Source organism: Ylistrum balloti, unplaced genomic scaffold, assembly GCF_031769215.1.
Source record: "Ylistrum balloti isolate Yb309-2 unplaced genomic scaffold, AGI_CSIRO_Ybal_v1 Utg370758, whole genome shotgun sequence".
NCBI classification, from domain to species: Eukaryota; Metazoa; Mollusca; class Bivalvia; order Pectinida; family Pectinidae; genus Ylistrum; species Ylistrum balloti.
The window spans coordinates 792,325-812,164 of NW_026782445.1; the positions used below are offsets into that span (position 1 = coordinate 792,325).

At 35.0% G+C, this 19,840-nt stretch overlaps 1 protein-coding gene across 1 annotated transcript in view; it reads right to left on the reverse strand.

Moving 5' to 3' along the window:
* Positions 1-19,840, reverse strand: part of LOC132558129 (collagen alpha-2(IV) chain-like) — a 66,489-nt gene that overhangs the window by 27,097 nt on the left and 19,552 nt on the right. The window contains exons 3-10 of the mRNA XM_060222661.1: positions 9,811-9,900; positions 7,737-7,871; positions 7,358-7,402; positions 6,765-6,827; positions 4,266-4,388; positions 3,954-3,989; positions 3,162-3,224; positions 210-404 (exon numbers count right to left, since the gene is read on the reverse strand). Of these exons, the coding sequence (XP_060078644.1) occupies positions 210-404; positions 3,162-3,224; positions 3,954-3,989; positions 4,266-4,388; positions 6,765-6,827; positions 7,358-7,402; positions 7,737-7,871; positions 9,811-9,900 (750 nt within the window). The remainder of the gene's footprint in view (positions 1-209; positions 405-3,161; positions 3,225-3,953; positions 3,990-4,265; positions 4,389-6,764; positions 6,828-7,357; positions 7,403-7,736; positions 7,872-9,810; positions 9,901-19,840) is intronic.

Below are 19,840 nucleotides of genomic sequence, written 5' to 3' on the forward strand. Positions count from 1 at the left end.
ATAAAATTAAGTAGCAGGTAGATTAACAACTATTCCTTTAGATCTTGTTCTGAAATTATTCCTAACTTTGAAAGTAAACAAACTTACAGATTAGTCTGTTTAAGACTGTTTAGAAAATTGTTGTGAAAACTCTTTATACAAGATCATACTGATACTTCTGGAAAATAGAAATGATAAATTATTTACAAAATCAACCATGCATTACTAACATCACGCCCTGGAATTCCTTGATCACCCTTTGGTCCGATTCTGGTACCCTTACGGCTTTCCAGTGATTCCCTGCTGTCTCCTGGAGGACCTGGAGGTCCGGGGACTCCTCTTGGACCTCTGTCTCCTTTGATACCGTTGAAAACAATTCCAGGGTTTCCTTTCTCTCCTTTGCTTCCTGATAAGCCTGGTATACCCTAACATAGGCAAGGAATTCTGGGTTTTAACACAGCACACACTTTTCTTGTATGAATCATCTCCCTTTACAGTATTTTTTAACAAAGTACACATTATTTTGTATAAATGATCTCCCATTAGATAGTCTCTAACAGTGAACACATTATTTTGTATAAATGATCTCCCATTATATAGTCTCTAACAATGAACACATTATTTTGTATGGATGATCTCCCATTATATAGTCTCTAACAATGAACACATTATTTTGTATGGGTGATCTCCCATTATATAGTCTCTCACAATGAACACATTATTTTGTATAAATGATCTCCCATTATATAGTCTCTAACAATGAACACATTATTTTGTATGGATGATCTCCCATTATATAGTCTCTAACAATGAACACATTATTTTGTATAAATGATCTCCCATTATATAGTCTCTAACAATGAACACATTATTTTTATATCTCCCATTATATAGTCTCTAACAATGAACACATTATTTTGTAGTCTCTAACAATGAACACATTATTTTGTAATGATCTCCCATTATATAGTCTCTAACAATGAACACATTATTTTGTATATATGATCTCCCATTATATAGTCTCTAACAATGAACACATTATTTTGTATGGATGATCTCCCATTATATAGTCTCTAACAATGAACACATTATTTTGTATGGATGATCTCCCATTATATAGTCTCTAACAATGAACACATTATTTTGTATAATGATCTCCCATTATATGATCTCCCATTATATAGTCATTATATATTATCTAACAATGAACACATTACATTATTTATGTGAATACATTATTTTGTATGGATGATCTCCCATTATATAGTCTCTAACAGAACACATCTCCCATTATATAGTCTCTAACAATGAACACATTATTTTGTATGGATGATCTCCCATTATATAGTCTCTAACATTATATATGAACACATTATTTTGTATGGATGATCTCCCATTATATAGTCTCTAACAATGAACACATTATATAGTCTCTAACAATGAACACATTATTTTGTATGGATGATCTCCCATTATATAGTCTCTAACAATGAACACATTATTTTGTATGGATGATCTCCCATTATATAGTCTCTAACAATGAACACATTATTTTGTATAAATGATCTCCCATTATATAGTCTCTAACAATGAATACATTATTTTGTATCCCATTATATGATCTCCCATTATATAGTCTCTAACGATGAACACATTTTTTTGTATTGATCTCCCATTATATAGTCTCTGAACACAATGAACACATTATTTTGAATCTCCCATTATATAGTCTCTAACAATGAACACATTATTTTGTATGGATGATCTCCCATTATATAGTCTCTAACAATGAACACATTATTTTGTATAAATGATCTCCCATTATATAGTCTCTAACAATGAACACATTATTTTGTATGGATGATCTCCCATTATATAGTCTCTAACAATGAACACATTATTTTGTATGGATGATCTCCCATTATATAGTCTCTAACAATGAACACATTATTTTGTATAAATGATCTCCCATTATATAGTCTCTAACAATGAACACATTATTTTGTATAAATGATCTCCCATTATATAGTCTCTAACAATGAACACATTATTTTGATCTCCCATTATATATGGATGATCTCCCATTATATAGTCTCTAACAATGAACACATTATTTTGTATGGGTGATCTCCCATTATATAGTCTCTAACAATGAACACATTATTTTGTATGGATCTAACAATGAACACATTATTTTGTATAAATGATCTCCCATTATATAGTCTCTAACAATGAACACATTATTTTGTATAAATGATCTCCCATTATATAGTCTCTAACAATGAACACATTATTTTGTATGGATGATCTCCCATTATATAGTCTCTAACAATGAACACATTATTTTGTATGGATGATCTCCCATTATATAGTCTCTAACAATGAACCCATCGCTTCTATGCATTATCTCCCTTTTTACAGGTTTTAACAAAGTGTACATTCTCTTGTGATCTCCCTTTATGGATTTTTTAGCAAAGAAAAGAGTCTTTAACAAAGAATACATTCTCTTGTATGAATTATCTCCCTTTATCGTGTTTTAACAAAGTACACATTCCCTTAAAAAAGAAACTCTGCCGTAAGTGGTCTAAAGTCTGCATTGAGAAAGGAGGAGAGAATTACCACTTTCTAATGATCCAACATCTCTAGTAACATACTAACCTCAGTTGGTTGTAACCTTAATCAAGACTATAAACTTGTACCACTACTGCTACTTTTACAAATTACCACATTGAGTGTTTTGACTACGCACAGATTTTTGAAAACCAGGTAGATTATCTATCTCCCTTTAGGAAAATGTGTAATTCTTTTTGATATCTTAATGTATCTATTGAAGCGTTGTCATATTGTAAACGAGATGTCCAAATATGTAATCCTGGATGTGAAGGATATCATTAATACATTTATAGTTTTCACAACACAATCGATCTCTTTTATAAAATATCATTTCCCTTCACAGAGATTAAACAACTGTCTTTTATGAAGTTAACAAAGCACACATTCTCTCACAATAATTATCTCCCTTTAACAGATAATCCTCTTAGTTTCAAATACGATTAATGTATTTAACAGTCTGAGTGGAACTCTTATAAAGAGAAGATGGCACAGACTATGCAATCTTTTCACATTTTACAAAAGAACCCTATCATAATGCCGTTAACCAGTTTTGTTCTGTTTATACTAACGGGTTGTCCATTACGTCCATCCATTCCCTTTGGTCCAGGTGAACCATCTTCTCCGGGTCTACCCTAGAAAATACAATGGTCATTATGAACTGGTATTCACTTGATAAAATTTGTCTTCATACATGTTAGAGAACAGGAAAACTACACATTCCTGTCAAGTGCCCCAACCAGAAATTGAACCCTGGTGTGATAATTAACCAGCTCTATGAACTGAGCCAAAGAAGCATGCTCTGTCAGCTGAGTGACAGAGATCATATTTAACACTATTAAAAAAAACGTGCCGACCCGCTCCTTTTATAGCTAATATACAGTAGATTTGTTAATAAGTAGTTTTCTCTATATTAATGAAAAGTAAGACACATTATATATTGAATTTTTGTAGTTACTAACAAGGATGAATTTAATGCAATTTAGAAAACATTTGACATATCAACCTTGTAATGATTTTGCCTCTCAGATAATTTTTTCTAATACAATCAATGACTTTCTGCTAATTCGTTTTTTGCAATATTTTACAATATAGAAGGAAATTCAATGTTTGGCAACTCTGTGTCATCAAATTCTCTTGTAAGTTCTGGAGAACTCCTCATTATGTCATAAAAATTTACGTACACAATTTACTGTAAAGTGAACAGTTGGAATATATACGTGAGAAAAGAGAGGAAACATAACTGACAATTCGAAAGAGAAAACAAGAGGAAAGTCTTACTTTCAGCTCATTTTACTGGTTGAAGGACGACCATTTCATATTCTTAACCTTCATGACTATAATACTGAAGTAATATTGTTTACCTGATTTCCTGGGAAGCCTTCTCGTCCTGTTTCTCCCTATTACAGAAAATAATTCCATTATTAGTGCCTAGTAACAACACATCACTCCTTATATAGTTAAAGACATTGGTAAACACATCCTAAGTAATACATCTATATATACTATCTCATATCTTACACATTATTACAAAACCACACAAATTTTAGATCAAGTAATGATGAGGTTAAATTGATCACCTGTGACTTTCATTCCTAAGGTAATGAGATATAAATGACCCAATGTCCTTGAAAGGTTGATTACACAGGTAATCTAATTAGTTATTCATTATATACCTTTGATCCTTTCTGTCCAAATCCATCGACTGATGCTTCTCCCTTCTGTCCCTTTGATCCAGGAAATCCTGGGGGTCCATCAGGACCTGAACTACCTGGCAGACCAGGCAGTCCAGCCTCTCCCTGTAGAACAAAAACATGAAAGATCAGTTCTCTTTAACATTGAAAGTTTTAGAATTCACGATTACAAAACCAAAATTTAGTGAGTGAAATGGATCACTGAAACACTGAAGATTACAGAAAGGTTATCATTGAATAAGGTCAAGGTAACAGAAACATTAAAAAAAAAACCATTGACGATTAGAGACTAAAGGTCATAGTAACATTGAAGATTACAGACTAAAGGTCATAGTAACATTGAAGATTACAGACTAAAGGTCACAGTAACACTGAAGATTACAGAAAGTATGTCATAGAATAAAGGTCAAGGTAACAGAAACATTAAAAAAAACACTGAAGATTAGAGACTAAAGGTCAAAGTAACATTGAAGATTAGAGACTAAAGGTCACAGTAACATTGAAGATTACAGACTAAAGGTCATGGTAACATTGAAGATTACTGACTAAAGGTCACAGTAACATTGAAGATTACAGACTAAAGGTCATAGTAACATTGAAGATTAGAGACTAAAGGTCACAGCAACATTGAAGATTACAGACTGAAAATCAAACAAACATTAAAGTTAACATAACAAAGGTGAAGGTCAAAGAAGTATGAGAGATTACAGAATGAAGACCAAGGTCACAGAAACATAAACTGAGACAAAACAAGTTATTTCTTTCTTACAGCTACCAAATAAATTACTATCTAAATGCCATTTCAGTTGCTTTTTACCATCACTTTTTTGTTTTGTTTTTGTTTTTTTGTGAACTCTACTAAAACCCAGAAAAAATTGATGGTGAAATCCTATCATATGAGCAATTAATCAAAGCTTTATCCAGGGTTGAATATAGCATTTTAAAGCTTCTCGAAAACACTGAATAGAATGACCAAAACCAACAAGAAGCACTGGTCAATGGGAACATCAGAGTTAATGGCACAGAATAATTATTGCCAATTATTTTACTGTCAAACATTTATGATAAAATCAAATGGTCCAGTGTTACCAAAATAACTGTTTCAATAAGAATAGTTTTTTCCTGAACTCTATCAGTTTCCTGAGCTACTCTGGTATACTGCATGAATAAATAATAAAAAAAAATACAACAAAACAAAAATTAAAAAAAAAAAAAACAACAAAAAAAAACGAAAAAATAAATGAAAAATGAACAAATGAAATAAATAAATCCAAACTTGCTTACCAAGCTTATTTTCAGATTTATCTTTTATTGATAAAATCCCTTAATGTGCCCATTTTGGAATTATTTTCCCTTTGCCAGCCCCCTAAGAAGCCATGTTGAGTAATCTGGGTGTCGTAAGAGCCCCTAGGGTGCGTAGTTACAGTTTTATCTAGTGAAGACCCATCACTGCACATGCTAGTACTTACTTATCTTCCTCCCAAATCCACCCATAGGGGCAGGGATATTTACTTAGTGATCAGCTGATCAGATCAGCCATGTCAAAGTAATGAACAGCTTTCTGACCTACCAGAATGATAGCTACCAACTGAGTATCAAGTGTTTCATATACACTGCCTTAATTAACAACAGAAATTGTAATGTATTTACAAAATTACTTAAAAGATGTTTTTAATAAAAATATAACAGAATCAAATTATAAAACTGAAATGAAATGTATTTTGAGATGTCCTTTTTATATTTTAATTGTACAGTTTTCAGAAAACAAAATCCGATATTTTCCACAAGAATATGGTCGTACATGAAATGCTCCTACTATAAATTGTTCTTAGTCAGAATCCAATCCTAACTCATTCTTCCTGAGTCGGTGAATATTGTGCTGAATCAGCACTTTGTAGGTAGTTTACAGAGGTCTGTATATAAACCTTCACACTAGTTTAAACAAGCATTCTCTATAGATGGTGCCATCTGCCTCCTATGTCAACATTCCTACAGTCAGGGCAGCCTGCAGATTTAAATGATTGGAGGAAACTCTTTAACAGCTTTTACCTGAAGGTCAAGATGGGCTTTAACCAGAAACTACTGGATATTTCAAGATGGCCTACTTGTACCGTACAACATGCATGGATTTAGAACATCATTTATTCAAAAAGTTATCTGAATGAAATTCAAACATTTCCTTGTTTATCAATAAAGAATCATTTGCCACTTTTGCGGTGGTTAATATTCAATATTTCAAATTTTGAAAAAATTACTATGATTACTATGATAGATGTTTATGGTAATGGACCGGAAATCCCGATATAAATCTAGACAGTATACTCTGTCTGGTAAATCTAAATACCGCTACAAAAAAAAATGCCAGCCTCCTAAAACAACGATTTTGTGAGTAGGAAAAGCAGTGAAGAACAGAAATTTGAAGATCTCATCATCCAGAAACTGATATGTGTAGATTTCTATTTCAGAGTATGTATATCTTACCTGTGTACCATTACATCCATCCATACCGGGGGCTCCTCGTGGTCCAATAGGTCCAGGGATACCCTTAACAACAAAAAAGGTGCTATAAGACCTAGCACATCTATAATAAGAACATTCAGCTGTATCACAACAGAACACCATTTATCTGACTTAATCTTTTATGGATACTGTGTGATACTATACAGCATTTGGGAGATGAATGTGTGTGAAATTTTGTCATATTATGTCATTAAGTATTTCTAGAAACATAAGGCAATTAGTTCAGTGTCAATCAGTGTCAACCAGGACAACAACAGAATACCTGCAATTTAAACAACCTGACTGTTTTCAACATGATTCATTGTAGTATGTGTTCGTTGTAGATAAAGATAATTTGTCATGTTCCAAGAGTATAACTTCCATATTAAATCTGATGAGACATAAAAGGATTCCAACATTCTGCATCTATTTAGTAGTATGCTAAGTGTATACTTTGAATACAAATTTATACATTGGCCCTCACACTTTATACTGCTAGATATTTATAAACATGGAAAGTTTTTAAATAAACCTACAAAATTTAATAGTAACAGAAAATATATGAAGAAACTTACCGGAATTCCATTGATACCAGGGAAGCCAGGCATTCCCATTTTTCCCTGTGGAAGAGGTCAAGAAGATAATGAGATGCAAGTATAACAGAATTCATCAAACAGGTTTTATAATGGAAACCATTATCAGGTTGTCAATATTCTCTTTGTAAGTTTAAATTTATGTTTATTACTGCTGCTGAAACAAATGTATGAATTTTATATTTCAATTTTGGTGTTGCTTTGTATCGTTGAACAAATAAAAAAGAAATATTAAGAGTTCACATCTGTTTTATATTAAATTCTGCTTTAAAAGAGCAATTTTTAAATTCTGATCTGGATATATAGGCTTAATAAGCCTGTGTCCAGTATATTCTTATCAAAATGAAGGGAGGTAACTCACTCTGTTTCCTTTTAAACCAGCTGGTCCAGGTCTACCGGTATCACCTTTATCTCCCTTAGGGCCAGGTAAACCTTCAACACCAGCGTAACCTTGGTTACCTTGGGGACCACGGGGACCAATATCACCATGGATACCCTATAATGGAAAATAACGTATATATTTAGGCATAAACAATGAATTGTTGGTAATATTCGCAACAGATTTATTTTTTGCTTGATTTCCAGTCACAAAATTTTAACAAAGACCAATAAATCTGTAATTAAGGGATTGCAGGTTTTGGTACAATGCACATCGTCTCAGTATGACCATTTTTCACAAATATCGTAATCCTTGCTAAAAAGCAAGCAAATTTTTGCTCCAGATACAAGATTTTTAAAAAGGGCAATAACTCTGTAAAGAATGGGGTAAGGGCTTGGACCTAGTTCTTAGTGTAACTGATGAACACACAAAGTTTCATGGTCCTTGCTTCATTTAGGGCAATGTTATGCTCCAGGTATGAAAATGAAAATGATGGATGGATGGGCAGCAGGATGGACAAAGCAGCTGTATGCTCAACCAAAACTTGTTGAGGAGCATAAAAACGTTTAAATAATAAAAAAAGAAAAAAAATACAAACATCTGAAGATCAATCTCTTATGTTCACACCCTCTCATCATAATCTCCCCCTCTACCTTATCAGATAAGCTACATAATAATTATTAATGTTTAAGTAGTAGGCAGTACAGGCAGTACAGTAAGGTGACTAACCTCCTCTGCCAAATCTATAAACCAGGTGGCCGAATATTTATGTAGAGGACAAGCTTGACTTAACCTCCTGTATCCATAATCCCTTATTTAATGTCTCACTCCTGCAGTGTCTTCCTGTACTTTAGTCCCAAACAACCCTCCCCCTCCACATCACTAATCCTTTTAGCCACAGAAACAACCTGTATTTCCCTTATCCTGACAATTCAGGTGATATATCACTGTCTGAATAGTACAAAATGGCACTGAACCAATATTTCCTTTTGGTATCTGTTTTCTTTATTTTTCACATCATCTGAAAATTTATGAGCACTAATCTTAAAACCAAGATATTTTATGATCTTAAGACAAATAACTTAAAGTTGATTTTTTTTCCATATCTTAAGACAAATAATTTGATTTTTTTTCCATATCTGAAAACAAATGATTTAAATTTTACATTTTTTCCATATCTAGTGAATGCAATGATAGTCTGGCTTGACAATTGTGATCACTAAGTATCTCCCTTACAAATCAGTGTCTAAGGAAAGCTTCTTAAAACCTCAAATGCTGGTTCTTCATATATTACAATTGACAGAAATTCGGATATCATTTAATCAACTTATACAGTTGTATAAAACATGTGATCCAACAGAAGTCACATCAACCATATTGCCTTTTCACTTCTTTTATCTGTGTAACTTCTTTTCACTTCAGTAATAATTACCATAACTTAAGTATGCATATCTTCCACTAATTTCCATTCATTTGTATATAATTTAAATAAAAAAGAGCCCCCAATAACCCACCCCACCTGCACGACTGGAAATACATCCTTCTTTATCACTTATCACTGATGCCACAGAGAAAAGTGAGAGAGGAAATAGTAGGCAAGGATTTTGAAACAAAATGAGGGAGAGAATCAGTAAGGTTATGGCAAGTTTTTACATCATGAAAATTTGGTCAGCATTTTTGTTTTTCAACCAGTCCCAAAATTTAACATGCACAACATCAGATCAAAGCGAGTCTTGAAATGAGAAAAAGTTCCTTCTAGTACCACTCTAGTTAGTTTGATTACAAACTTTAATTGACAAAAGCCAAGATAGCCACCTCTAGGCTATTTTATTATTTCAATCAATCCCAAAATTGACCATGCACAACTAGAGACCAATATGAAGTCATATACAAAATTTGAGAAATATCCATACCATGTTAAAGGACAGATGGAACTAGTGATGACTAGCTGATGGATGGTAGTTTGAACAGTCTACAGTCTAAATGTCAGTTAAAAAAATGACAAAACATCAACTTTTAAAGAACAACAAACCTGTCACATTTGATTTGTACTTACCCGATCTCCTTTCTCGCCTATACATTTACAACCATTGTTGCTATTACAGTTAGAACCACATTCCCGGGGTGGAGGTTCATCTACATTTTGCTGAAACACAAAAACAGATTTTCAGAATTCTTTTGCAACAACAACATGAAAAACAACAACAACAACAACAACAACAAAACAAAATTTATCGACCAGAAATAATAATCTGAGGTGAGGACAGATGAGGGAGATGATGGATTATGTATCAATACAAACAATCCAAAGAGTGAGGTATATAATCATTTTTCTTGCTTTCATTTTTAACTTCAGTTTTCATGTTTTATAAGTAAAGACAGGTAACTATGAAGTGTGGCTGGTGTACTAAGGGTAATAAGGTGATCTTGACACAATGTCAGGTTAGCAATGTCACTTTTAAATAATTTACAGATGAATTCCTCTATACACTGACAGTTTGTACTTCTGACACAAATTCAACAACTATGTGGTATTTTCTGTTGAAGTAAACTTTTTCTAGTTGTATATTTGACATGTTGTTAAGATTCGGATACAATCCAGATTGTTGCCATTTAAAAACGAAACCTCATAAATCATATGTTTAGGTGTTTTTTATTAGTATGTATACTGTGTTCATATCTTTATGTTAGAAAAACACTCTAACATGTTATCTCTACCAGGGTGTAAGTGCCAATATTATTTCTGCTATCAGAGTGATTCAAAATTTTACCCTAAAATTAAGTTTGATTGCTAGAAAATCGTGACCTATCCACATACAGACTTGCACTGGATATCTAAAGGGGGAGGTAGAAGGGTATGGAGTAGTTTGTTATATGGATGATCTCCATGGAAACAAGATAAAATCATGATAGGTTGATAGAACCTTCAAAATAGGGTCAAGGTCATTCCTGGATGAAATCTTCTTTTAGCAAGAAATCTTAAAGATCCAAGATATTGGAAGAAAATTCTCTGAAATGTTTATAGAACTGCTGATGACTCGAGTTTGATAGTATGTACTAGTCACCATGGCAACATAAAGGAACTGATTCAGTTTGAAATAGGACTCCATAAATATTTGTTTTACACTGATGGGAGAAAGTGCATGGTAACACCACTGACATATGGATGTTTGATCCAAAGAAACCCCACTGAGAAAGAAAATTAAATGTATAACTATACACTTGAAGGAAAGAAAAAGGAAAAGTGAAAATTTCTGGAGCAAATAATGGTACATTTAATGTAGATGAATAGATGGTTTATCGTACAATTGAAGTTAAATGTTGATTAACATCATAGACAACCATCTACCAGTATATAAATAAAGGACATCGATTTAGTCCAAGATATTAAGATTTAAATATGTTACAGAAGACTATTCAATTTTCAAACTCTCAACTCCAAAATCGATACTGAAGCTCAATTTTTAAAAATCAAAGCCCTGAAAAGTCAAATAAATAACTGTAGGTGAATCACATTTAACTACAAGTAAATAGTGCAGACACATATATGGACAGATGTTTCACAACAAGCACTAATGTTTGAAATGGTGCCAACATCCATTGCACTCAACTTTAGGAACACCACATTTCTGTCCCATGATGACCACACCTGTTTTTCACCCACTCTGATATATAATTGTCAAGCTCGCTCTTGTTTTATTATTGAATTAGTTTTAATAAATATAAAAATTTCAGTCAATTTATTTTCCTTTATATTATTTTCATTATTCATACACAATATGGTTCCCTTTTTTCGTTTTGAGAACTAAATGTGCCCGGCAGATGAGGGAGCACTGATCATGATTACAGTATAGGCGAAGTTACATGTAACAGCACCCACCTGTACACCTATACACTCAATTAAGGTGTAAGTGGATAAGTTCTACACCACTGCAAAATTCTGACACATGTTTTTTTTCTTAATTTCATTTAAAGTAACAGCCATTTGTGTAGACTGAAACATTCACTTCAGTTACGAGTCATTGCATGCTTTCCTTCATTCAGTGATTGAGAAAATAATTGTAATAACAGGTGTGATGTCAAAAGTCAGCCTATCAATTACAGACCTAAGGTTTCTTTATTTCATTCATAAAGTAACAAGTTGAAACTTGATACAATTAGAAATATCAAGCAGATTCTGTAGAAACCTATATTGGTTGGGAATGACTGACAGGTTATAAGTACAGACAGTTGATTAAAATATCTCGAGTATCTACACAAATGTTGCTGAATCATCAGTAAATATGTCTACAGCATCAAAGACCGACAGCTGGAGCAAAACTTCTCTCCTTCCTCCTCCAGAATGAAACTTGACATCTCTTTCAATCTCTACTTAAGCTGTTCTATTTAATCTTCCAATACCTTCCGTTGAGGAAATCATGATCTCCGACTATTCAGTGAGATGTTGCAGGTATCTCATGACAGACCTTCTCTTGAGAGTCTGCAACTACCACACTTTGTCTTATATTCCTTCAAGGTCAAATCAATTTAATCACACACTTTTCAAGGTCATAAAGGGTCATTTTGAATAAATGAAAGTGCTAAAACTTGTAGAGGAACAAACTTTTTGATAATGAATTATTTCCAGTTTTATTTCAACACCATGTCATGTCAGTAATGATACCTTAGAGATAATTATCTGATTGTCCGTGAAACAAGATCTTCTCATAAAGTATTGCACAAAACAACGTCAAACAACAGCAAAAGTATGGCCACAACACCAATCTGGTTTTTACTTAAATATTGATGCAAACAACAGCTTCTGATGTTAAGAGCAGAGACGAGTTGTTCAGCAACATTGACCAGAGTCTGTTAGATAGATCAGACAGATTCCATCTCTTCAACAAAAACAAGATAAAGGAAAGAATCTTCCAACCAACACCAATGATGAGGCAAGCAGGTGGAATCGCTTCCAAAATAAAATATTCAGAATCAAATCTATGAAGTTCAAGTTTTTTTCAAAACTTTAAAGAATTTCTTCTAAGTGAGCTAAATATAAAACTCTGAGGTTTCCAAAGGTACATATACATACTGTGTAAACTAATTCTCAAATTCAACAGAAAATCTCCACAAACTACATAGAAATATTCAGGTCTGTTCCTACAACAAAGCAGTCTGACTGACCATTAAAGTTAACTGTAGAAGATAACTTTATATTAACAATCACTGATAGAGACCATAACAAGGAGTAACAGAGATGTACTCCAGTCTTTGTACCCACTGACCTGACAGAAACCATTAGCCATCTCAACTAGTTGCACTAAGATTACATAAGAACTCTGATGCATCTGAATCAGAGGAATATTTTTTTTCTTTTTTTAACAAACAGCAGTGCAACATCTGCAGTAAGACATCAGTCTTGTGTTCGAAAATTAATTACCATAGTAATCAGTAATTAAGAATCTAATTAGTAAATAAACAGATTACTTACACAGAGTTAAGATAGAGTCTACACAGCTGTGAGGCTGTGAGCTGTCATGATACCCTAAATCAGCCTGTTCATTTTGCTTCTTAACTTCTCAACAGTTATCACTAAAATGTATGACCAACTCATTAATTTTCTTCATGGATTTTTGTCTCCTATAATTTCTGATATTATTACCTCTGCTGCTCTGCCCTTAACTTATTCATAAAGAAATGTATGATAGTGCAATTTTCAAATTTTCTAAAACAATAGGTATTTTTGTAGAATAAATACTTGTAATTGATGATTCAGATTGAGTTTAGGCGTTCCTGCCAAAACGGCATTGCTTACTGACTCACAAAGATTGTGTTCAAATACAACTAAATGCCCATTTTACCAGCTCCTTACTATGATCAGTGGCAAATACTTTAATACACTTTGGGCTACTTAACACAACAACATGGCACTGTTGTCTGCCACACAACCTGTATGATGGGGACATGTGTGTATGATAAGAATGTGGTAGGGTGGTACTATGACATGCCATATGGATGTAATACTGACACTGTATTACTGTGTGGGTCACAGATCAAGTGGCTGGGACCAACTCACAAGCCTCTTTACCAGCTTCACCCTACACATACAGTCATACAGCTGTAAGGTTACACTAAAGTCATTCTAATGCATCAGGTCTATGATCCATTCCAATTTGAAGGACAGATGTCATTAAACCATATACCCCCATACTATGGCCTATTGTCCAGGACTAATTAGTTGTACCAACCCGTGTCACAGATCCATTGTACCAAGACAAGTTCCAAGATCATGGCTCATTGTAAAACTCTATGCCCTGGACTATAGCCCATTGTACGAAACCGAATCCCAGGATTATGGCTCATTGTACAACCCTATGTACCAGGCATATGGTCCATTGTACCAAACCGAATCCCAGGATTATGGATCATTGTACAACTCTATGTCCCTAGACTATGACTCATATTACCAACCCATGTCCCACAACTATAGTCCATTGTACCAACCTATATCCAAGGATTATGGCCCAAAGCGCCAGCCTTTGTCCCAGGAAAATGGCCTTTGGTACCAAGCCATGCCCGAGGACTATGGCATATTGTAAAATAAGCTAAATGACTAGGACTCATTGTACTATCCTATGATCAAGAATTACAACCCATTGTACCAACACATGTCCTATGATTATGACACATTGTCAGTGACCACATGGTCCCATGATTAAGACTCACTGTACCAACACATGTCCTATGATTATGACACATTGTCAGTGACCACATGGTCCCATGTACCAACACATGTCCTATGATTATGACACATTGTCAGTGACCACATGGTCCCATGATTAAGACTCACTGTACCAACACATGTCCTATGATTATGACACATTGTCAGTGACCACATGGTCCCATGATTAAGACTCACTGTACCAACACATGTCCTATGATTATGACACATTGTCAGTGACCACATGGTCCCATGATTAAGACTCACTGTACCAACACATGTCCTATGATTATGACACATTGTCAGTGACCACATGGTCCCATGATTAAGACTCACTGTACCAACACATGTCCTATGATTATGACACATTGTCAGTGACCACATGGTCCCATGATTAAGACTCACTGTACCAACACATGTCCTATGATTATGACACATTGTCAGTGACCACATGGTCCCATGATTGACACAAGACTCACTGTACCAACACATGTCCTATGATTATGACACATTGTCAACACTGTACCAACACATGTCCTATGATTATGACACATTGTCAGTGACCACATGGTCCCATGATTAAGACTCACTGTACCAACACATGTCCTATGATTATGACACATTGTCAGTGACCACATGGTCCCATGATTAAGACTCATTGTACTAGCTCATGTCTGACAACTATAGCTAATTGTAACAACCCATGTCCCACAACTATAGCTAATTGTAACAACCCATGGTCCAAGGCTTTGATTTGTGCCATCAATTTTCCCAGGACTATTGTCCATTGTACCACTCCATGTCCAAGGCTAGAATCTTTATTCTACATCAAATCATAAGCCTCAATACCAAGATCTGGCTAATGCTGTACCAGAAAGTTGGCTCAGCAAAGCAATCCACTGAACCAAATGCTGGAGATATACAGTGAAAGAACTCTGTAGGAAACCAATTGACCATAACCTTTGTAGAAAATGAAGGCTTTTATAACAGAAGTTGAGGCAAAGACTACAGATCTTATAGATTTCATTAACATTGAGGTTAAACTCTCATGCAGCTGGGAAATGATGACCTGATTGTGGAACTCAAAAAAACATTAGTGGTACTGCTGATCTACAATAAGGAAGTATGAAGGCAGAGATTCATGCCTCTGAGAGAACATAGGGCCCATATAGACTAGGAAATCTATTACAGTCATGACAGCAGGCATACCTCTGTGATGGAATCATTCTGGTACCATGTGTAAGGTATATTTCTGTTCCAGTGGTGGAATCATTCTTGTACCATGTGTAACATATATTCCTGTAGACTGCCTGTTGTCATGTATACAGAACATGTTATGTTTATAGAAACACCTAAAGAATGGCCTCACTGTATATCACTCTTGTGTAGTTTATATGAAATATCCTTGCAGTCAAGCTGCCAGAAAGTTTTAACAATGAACATCAAGAAAGCAGCGCCATTTTACCAAAGGGCCAACACATACCTCTACTTAAAGTAAGGAGGCAGACTAATTTCAGGACAATAAGCTCATGGGGTCAACACCAATACCAAGCCTAGGGTTTATTACTGGTTAAATGCAGATACAAAGCTTAAAACTTCCTCATTACTTAGATTAAATACATATGTTGTAGGCTGAAGAAAAGGCAAGTTGACCTCAGACACTACTGCTACAGGTAAATCCTCCCTCATCAGGCAAACAACAATCCAAATTTTCTATTTTATAGAGTATTTTGTTTTCCCAGTCCACTATCCTCATCTCCTTATTTCCTATACACTATTTTCCACATTTAACTTATTTTATTGAGTATTTTGTTCTCCCAGTCCACTATCCTTATCTCCTTATTTCCTATACACTATTTTCCACATTTAACTTATTTTATTGAGTATTTTGTTCTTCCAGTCCACTATCCTCATCTCCTTATTTCCTATACATTATATTTCATTTAAGATGTTTTATGAAGTATTTTGTTCTCCCAGTCATCAAACTTGATCTCCTTATTTCATATACACCATTATGCTACCATGACTATCTTTCATGTAACTGGAGATATCTCAAAACAAATCTCATTTCCAGGTACCAAAATCTGCCATTTCTTATACAGCATCATGCTAACTGATAAATCTGACTTCCTTTAACAAGATTGGGCAATTCATCATGTGTGTCTTTCCCAGTAAGAGACCATGGGAGGAAGTCTGGCACCCATTTATAATTACAGCAGTATGCTGAGATCTGACAGACACTTGGCACAACTCCTTCCTTTATAACACATTGAAGGGGAGGGAGCGTTTGGTCAGCTCTACTGTTAGTCCTACCCAAGAAGAGAGCATGGCCAAGTCTAAGTCAGTACTCCTATCCACATACAAAGCTAGTCAGGTCTAAATCGAGTACTCCCATCTAAGTACAGACATGGACAGATCTAAGTTGAGTACTGTTACCTATGTCAAGACAATGGTCATGTTTAAGTCTACCACTCCCAGCCAAGTACAGGCTATGACAACGTCTAAATATAACACTCCTAACAAAGTGCAGCCAATGGTCAGTTCTAAACCCAGTGCTCAGTCTGAAGTACAGAACATTTTTTGGGTTAGACCTGTACAGGAACATGGCAAGGTCTGTATCAAGTACCCCCACCAATGTACAGGACCAGGTCTATATCTAGTACCCCCATCAATGTACAGATCTATATCTAGTACCCCCATCAATGTACAGGACCAGGTCTATATCTAGTACCCCCACCAATGTACAGATCTGTATCTAGTACCCCCACCAATGTACAGGACCAGGTTTATATCTAGTACCCCCACCAATGTACAGATCTATATCTAGTACCCCCACCAATGTACAGATCTATACGTAGTACCCCCACCAATGTACAGAACATGGCCAGATATAAAATCTAGACCTCCACCAATGTTTAGCTCATGGCCAGGTCGAAAATGAGTGCTTGCACAACATGCCATTGTTAGTTGTAAATCAAGTACTCTCATGCTCACTCCATTTCTGGTTCCTAAAAAATGATTACCATCAAAATGTTTGCTGACAAATATGTCATGTCTAGCTCCACCAAGTTTCTAACTATACAATTTAAGACTTAAAAAAACGGAGGTCAGCTTCTATTAACAGGGTGTGAGTTTCTCTGTGTGACCTCCACATCCAAAGCTCCTCAGTACATCATGCAGGGAAGATTAGCTGACGGAACTGATGAATACCATATACCCTCAATCATCTGCTGTCCAAACCAACTAAGTGCTGTGTTTTGTCTATGTAAAACAGCCAAGATGAGATGAAGGGCATCTGTTTTGAAAGATCAATTTGACCCACTGTAGGAACCTTAATGACCCAGGTGTCTTTTTCAGTGACCTTCAAAATTACTTTTCCTCATTCCATATTTCCTTCATTCAAAGACCTCAGATTATCCAATGACCTGCAACCCACAAAACTGTTGTCTGTCCACTGACCCACAAACCTCACACAACATTCTTGTCTGTCCACTGACCCAAAAACCTCCCACAACACGCTTGTCTGTCCACTGACCCACAAACCTCCCACAACATTCTTGTCTGTCCACTGACCACCAAATCTCCCAGAATATTCTTGTCCGTCCTCTGACCAACAGACCTCCCACAACACCCTTGTCTGTCCACTGACCAACAAACCTCCCACATCACTTTTGTCTGTCCACTGACCAACAGATCTCCCACATCACTTTTGTCTGTCCACTGACCAACAAACCTCCCACAACACACTTGTCTGTCCACTGACCCACAAACCTCCCACAACACTCTTGTCCAAATAAATACATGTATTCAAAATGCCATACCTCTACAGGGATGCAAAAGCAATAATCTCCAACAAGAAACTAGAATCTTTGAAAAAGAAAATGAAGCACAAATAGCTTCATTTTCACCCAAACAAATTTTTACAAAGTGTTCAGCATCAACCAATCAAACAGTGTGTGTGTGTGTGTGTGTGTGTGTGTGTGTGTGTGTGTGTGTGTGTGTGTGTGTGTGTGGAGGGGGGGGGGTGAGGGGGGGGCTATCTATTGAATAGCTTTTTAACCTTCCATTATCTATCTTTGATGGGTTTTTAATCTTGAATAAGAAAGAGCCCCTATTAACCCTGTCCTGAAGAAGGTCATTGACACAATTTCTTCCACTATTTCTGATCATGTTTTAGAGGTCAACGACAAGGTTAACCAACAACACAAAAACTCCTAACATTTGGTCATGTATTTAGTTTACACAATCAAGGAAAGTTAATTATCATTTAATGCCCACCAGATTCCTGACAGCTAATTTCATGCCACTATTGATAAACAGACAGCGATAAAAGTGCTGATAACCCAACAGACATTCTGATAACCTGATACCACTAGTGTGCCAATTTATACCAATCAGCACTTCTTGTACCATGGGGTGAATTCAAACAAATTTTGTACCCCAGGAAACTGCCACTATAGATTATATTGTGTATTTTTTTATAGCCAATGAAAGGAAATAATATTGGATTTAGTCTTGTCTTCACATCCCAAAACATTGCACAAAACTGTTGAATTATTCATTAAACAGTGGAATCTCAAAATCATGACCACCTTGCTATTAAGAAAACTTCATTTCATTCTCCAAAAGATCTTCAATATGCCTGGGGCTGTATAATGTACATATTGTAAGTCCTTGGTATGCCAGGTAAACGTCACTATTTAGAACACCTTACTGTTACAACCATTTCACAACTAAGACCAGTTTTTCATGAAATGTCACCCCCCTAATGAGATCACTGACCAATAAAAAAACACATTATCATCAGGTTTGTCTTCCACCATGTACAGGTGATAGGTGTTGCATCATTTAACTGTTATTTAGGTGTCAAACTGACTTCTCAGATACAATTACTGTGTTTAACTGGATAATCTCAAATACTTATTGAATGACTTTGAAAATACAGACAAAATTCAACCATACAGGAAGTCTTATCTGCTTGGTCACATGATCTATTCAGATCATCCTGTTAGGTAGAACATTTATGTCCAGTCCCCAAGGTAGTCTTAATAGTAAGGGTTTGCTGTATATACTGTAAATTGTATAACATCAGGTTATTGTTGTAACACTGTATAGTATAAAGAGTTATTAGAATACAAAGACAACCAACAGATCTTTATTATAAATTATTCATTTGACATAATGATAACAGTGGTTTTGTTGCCAATCATTTCTGGTCTATTTTTTTCTCACATGATGAAGACAACTGACTATATTTGGATGCCTAATACACCATGGAGCTGACTTTTGTGTAGAACCAGTTTGTCACCTTCCTTCAATATCAGAAAAAAATACTGTTAGGACTTTAACAGGTCATAAAGGATCAATCCAGAATGAAGAATTACAG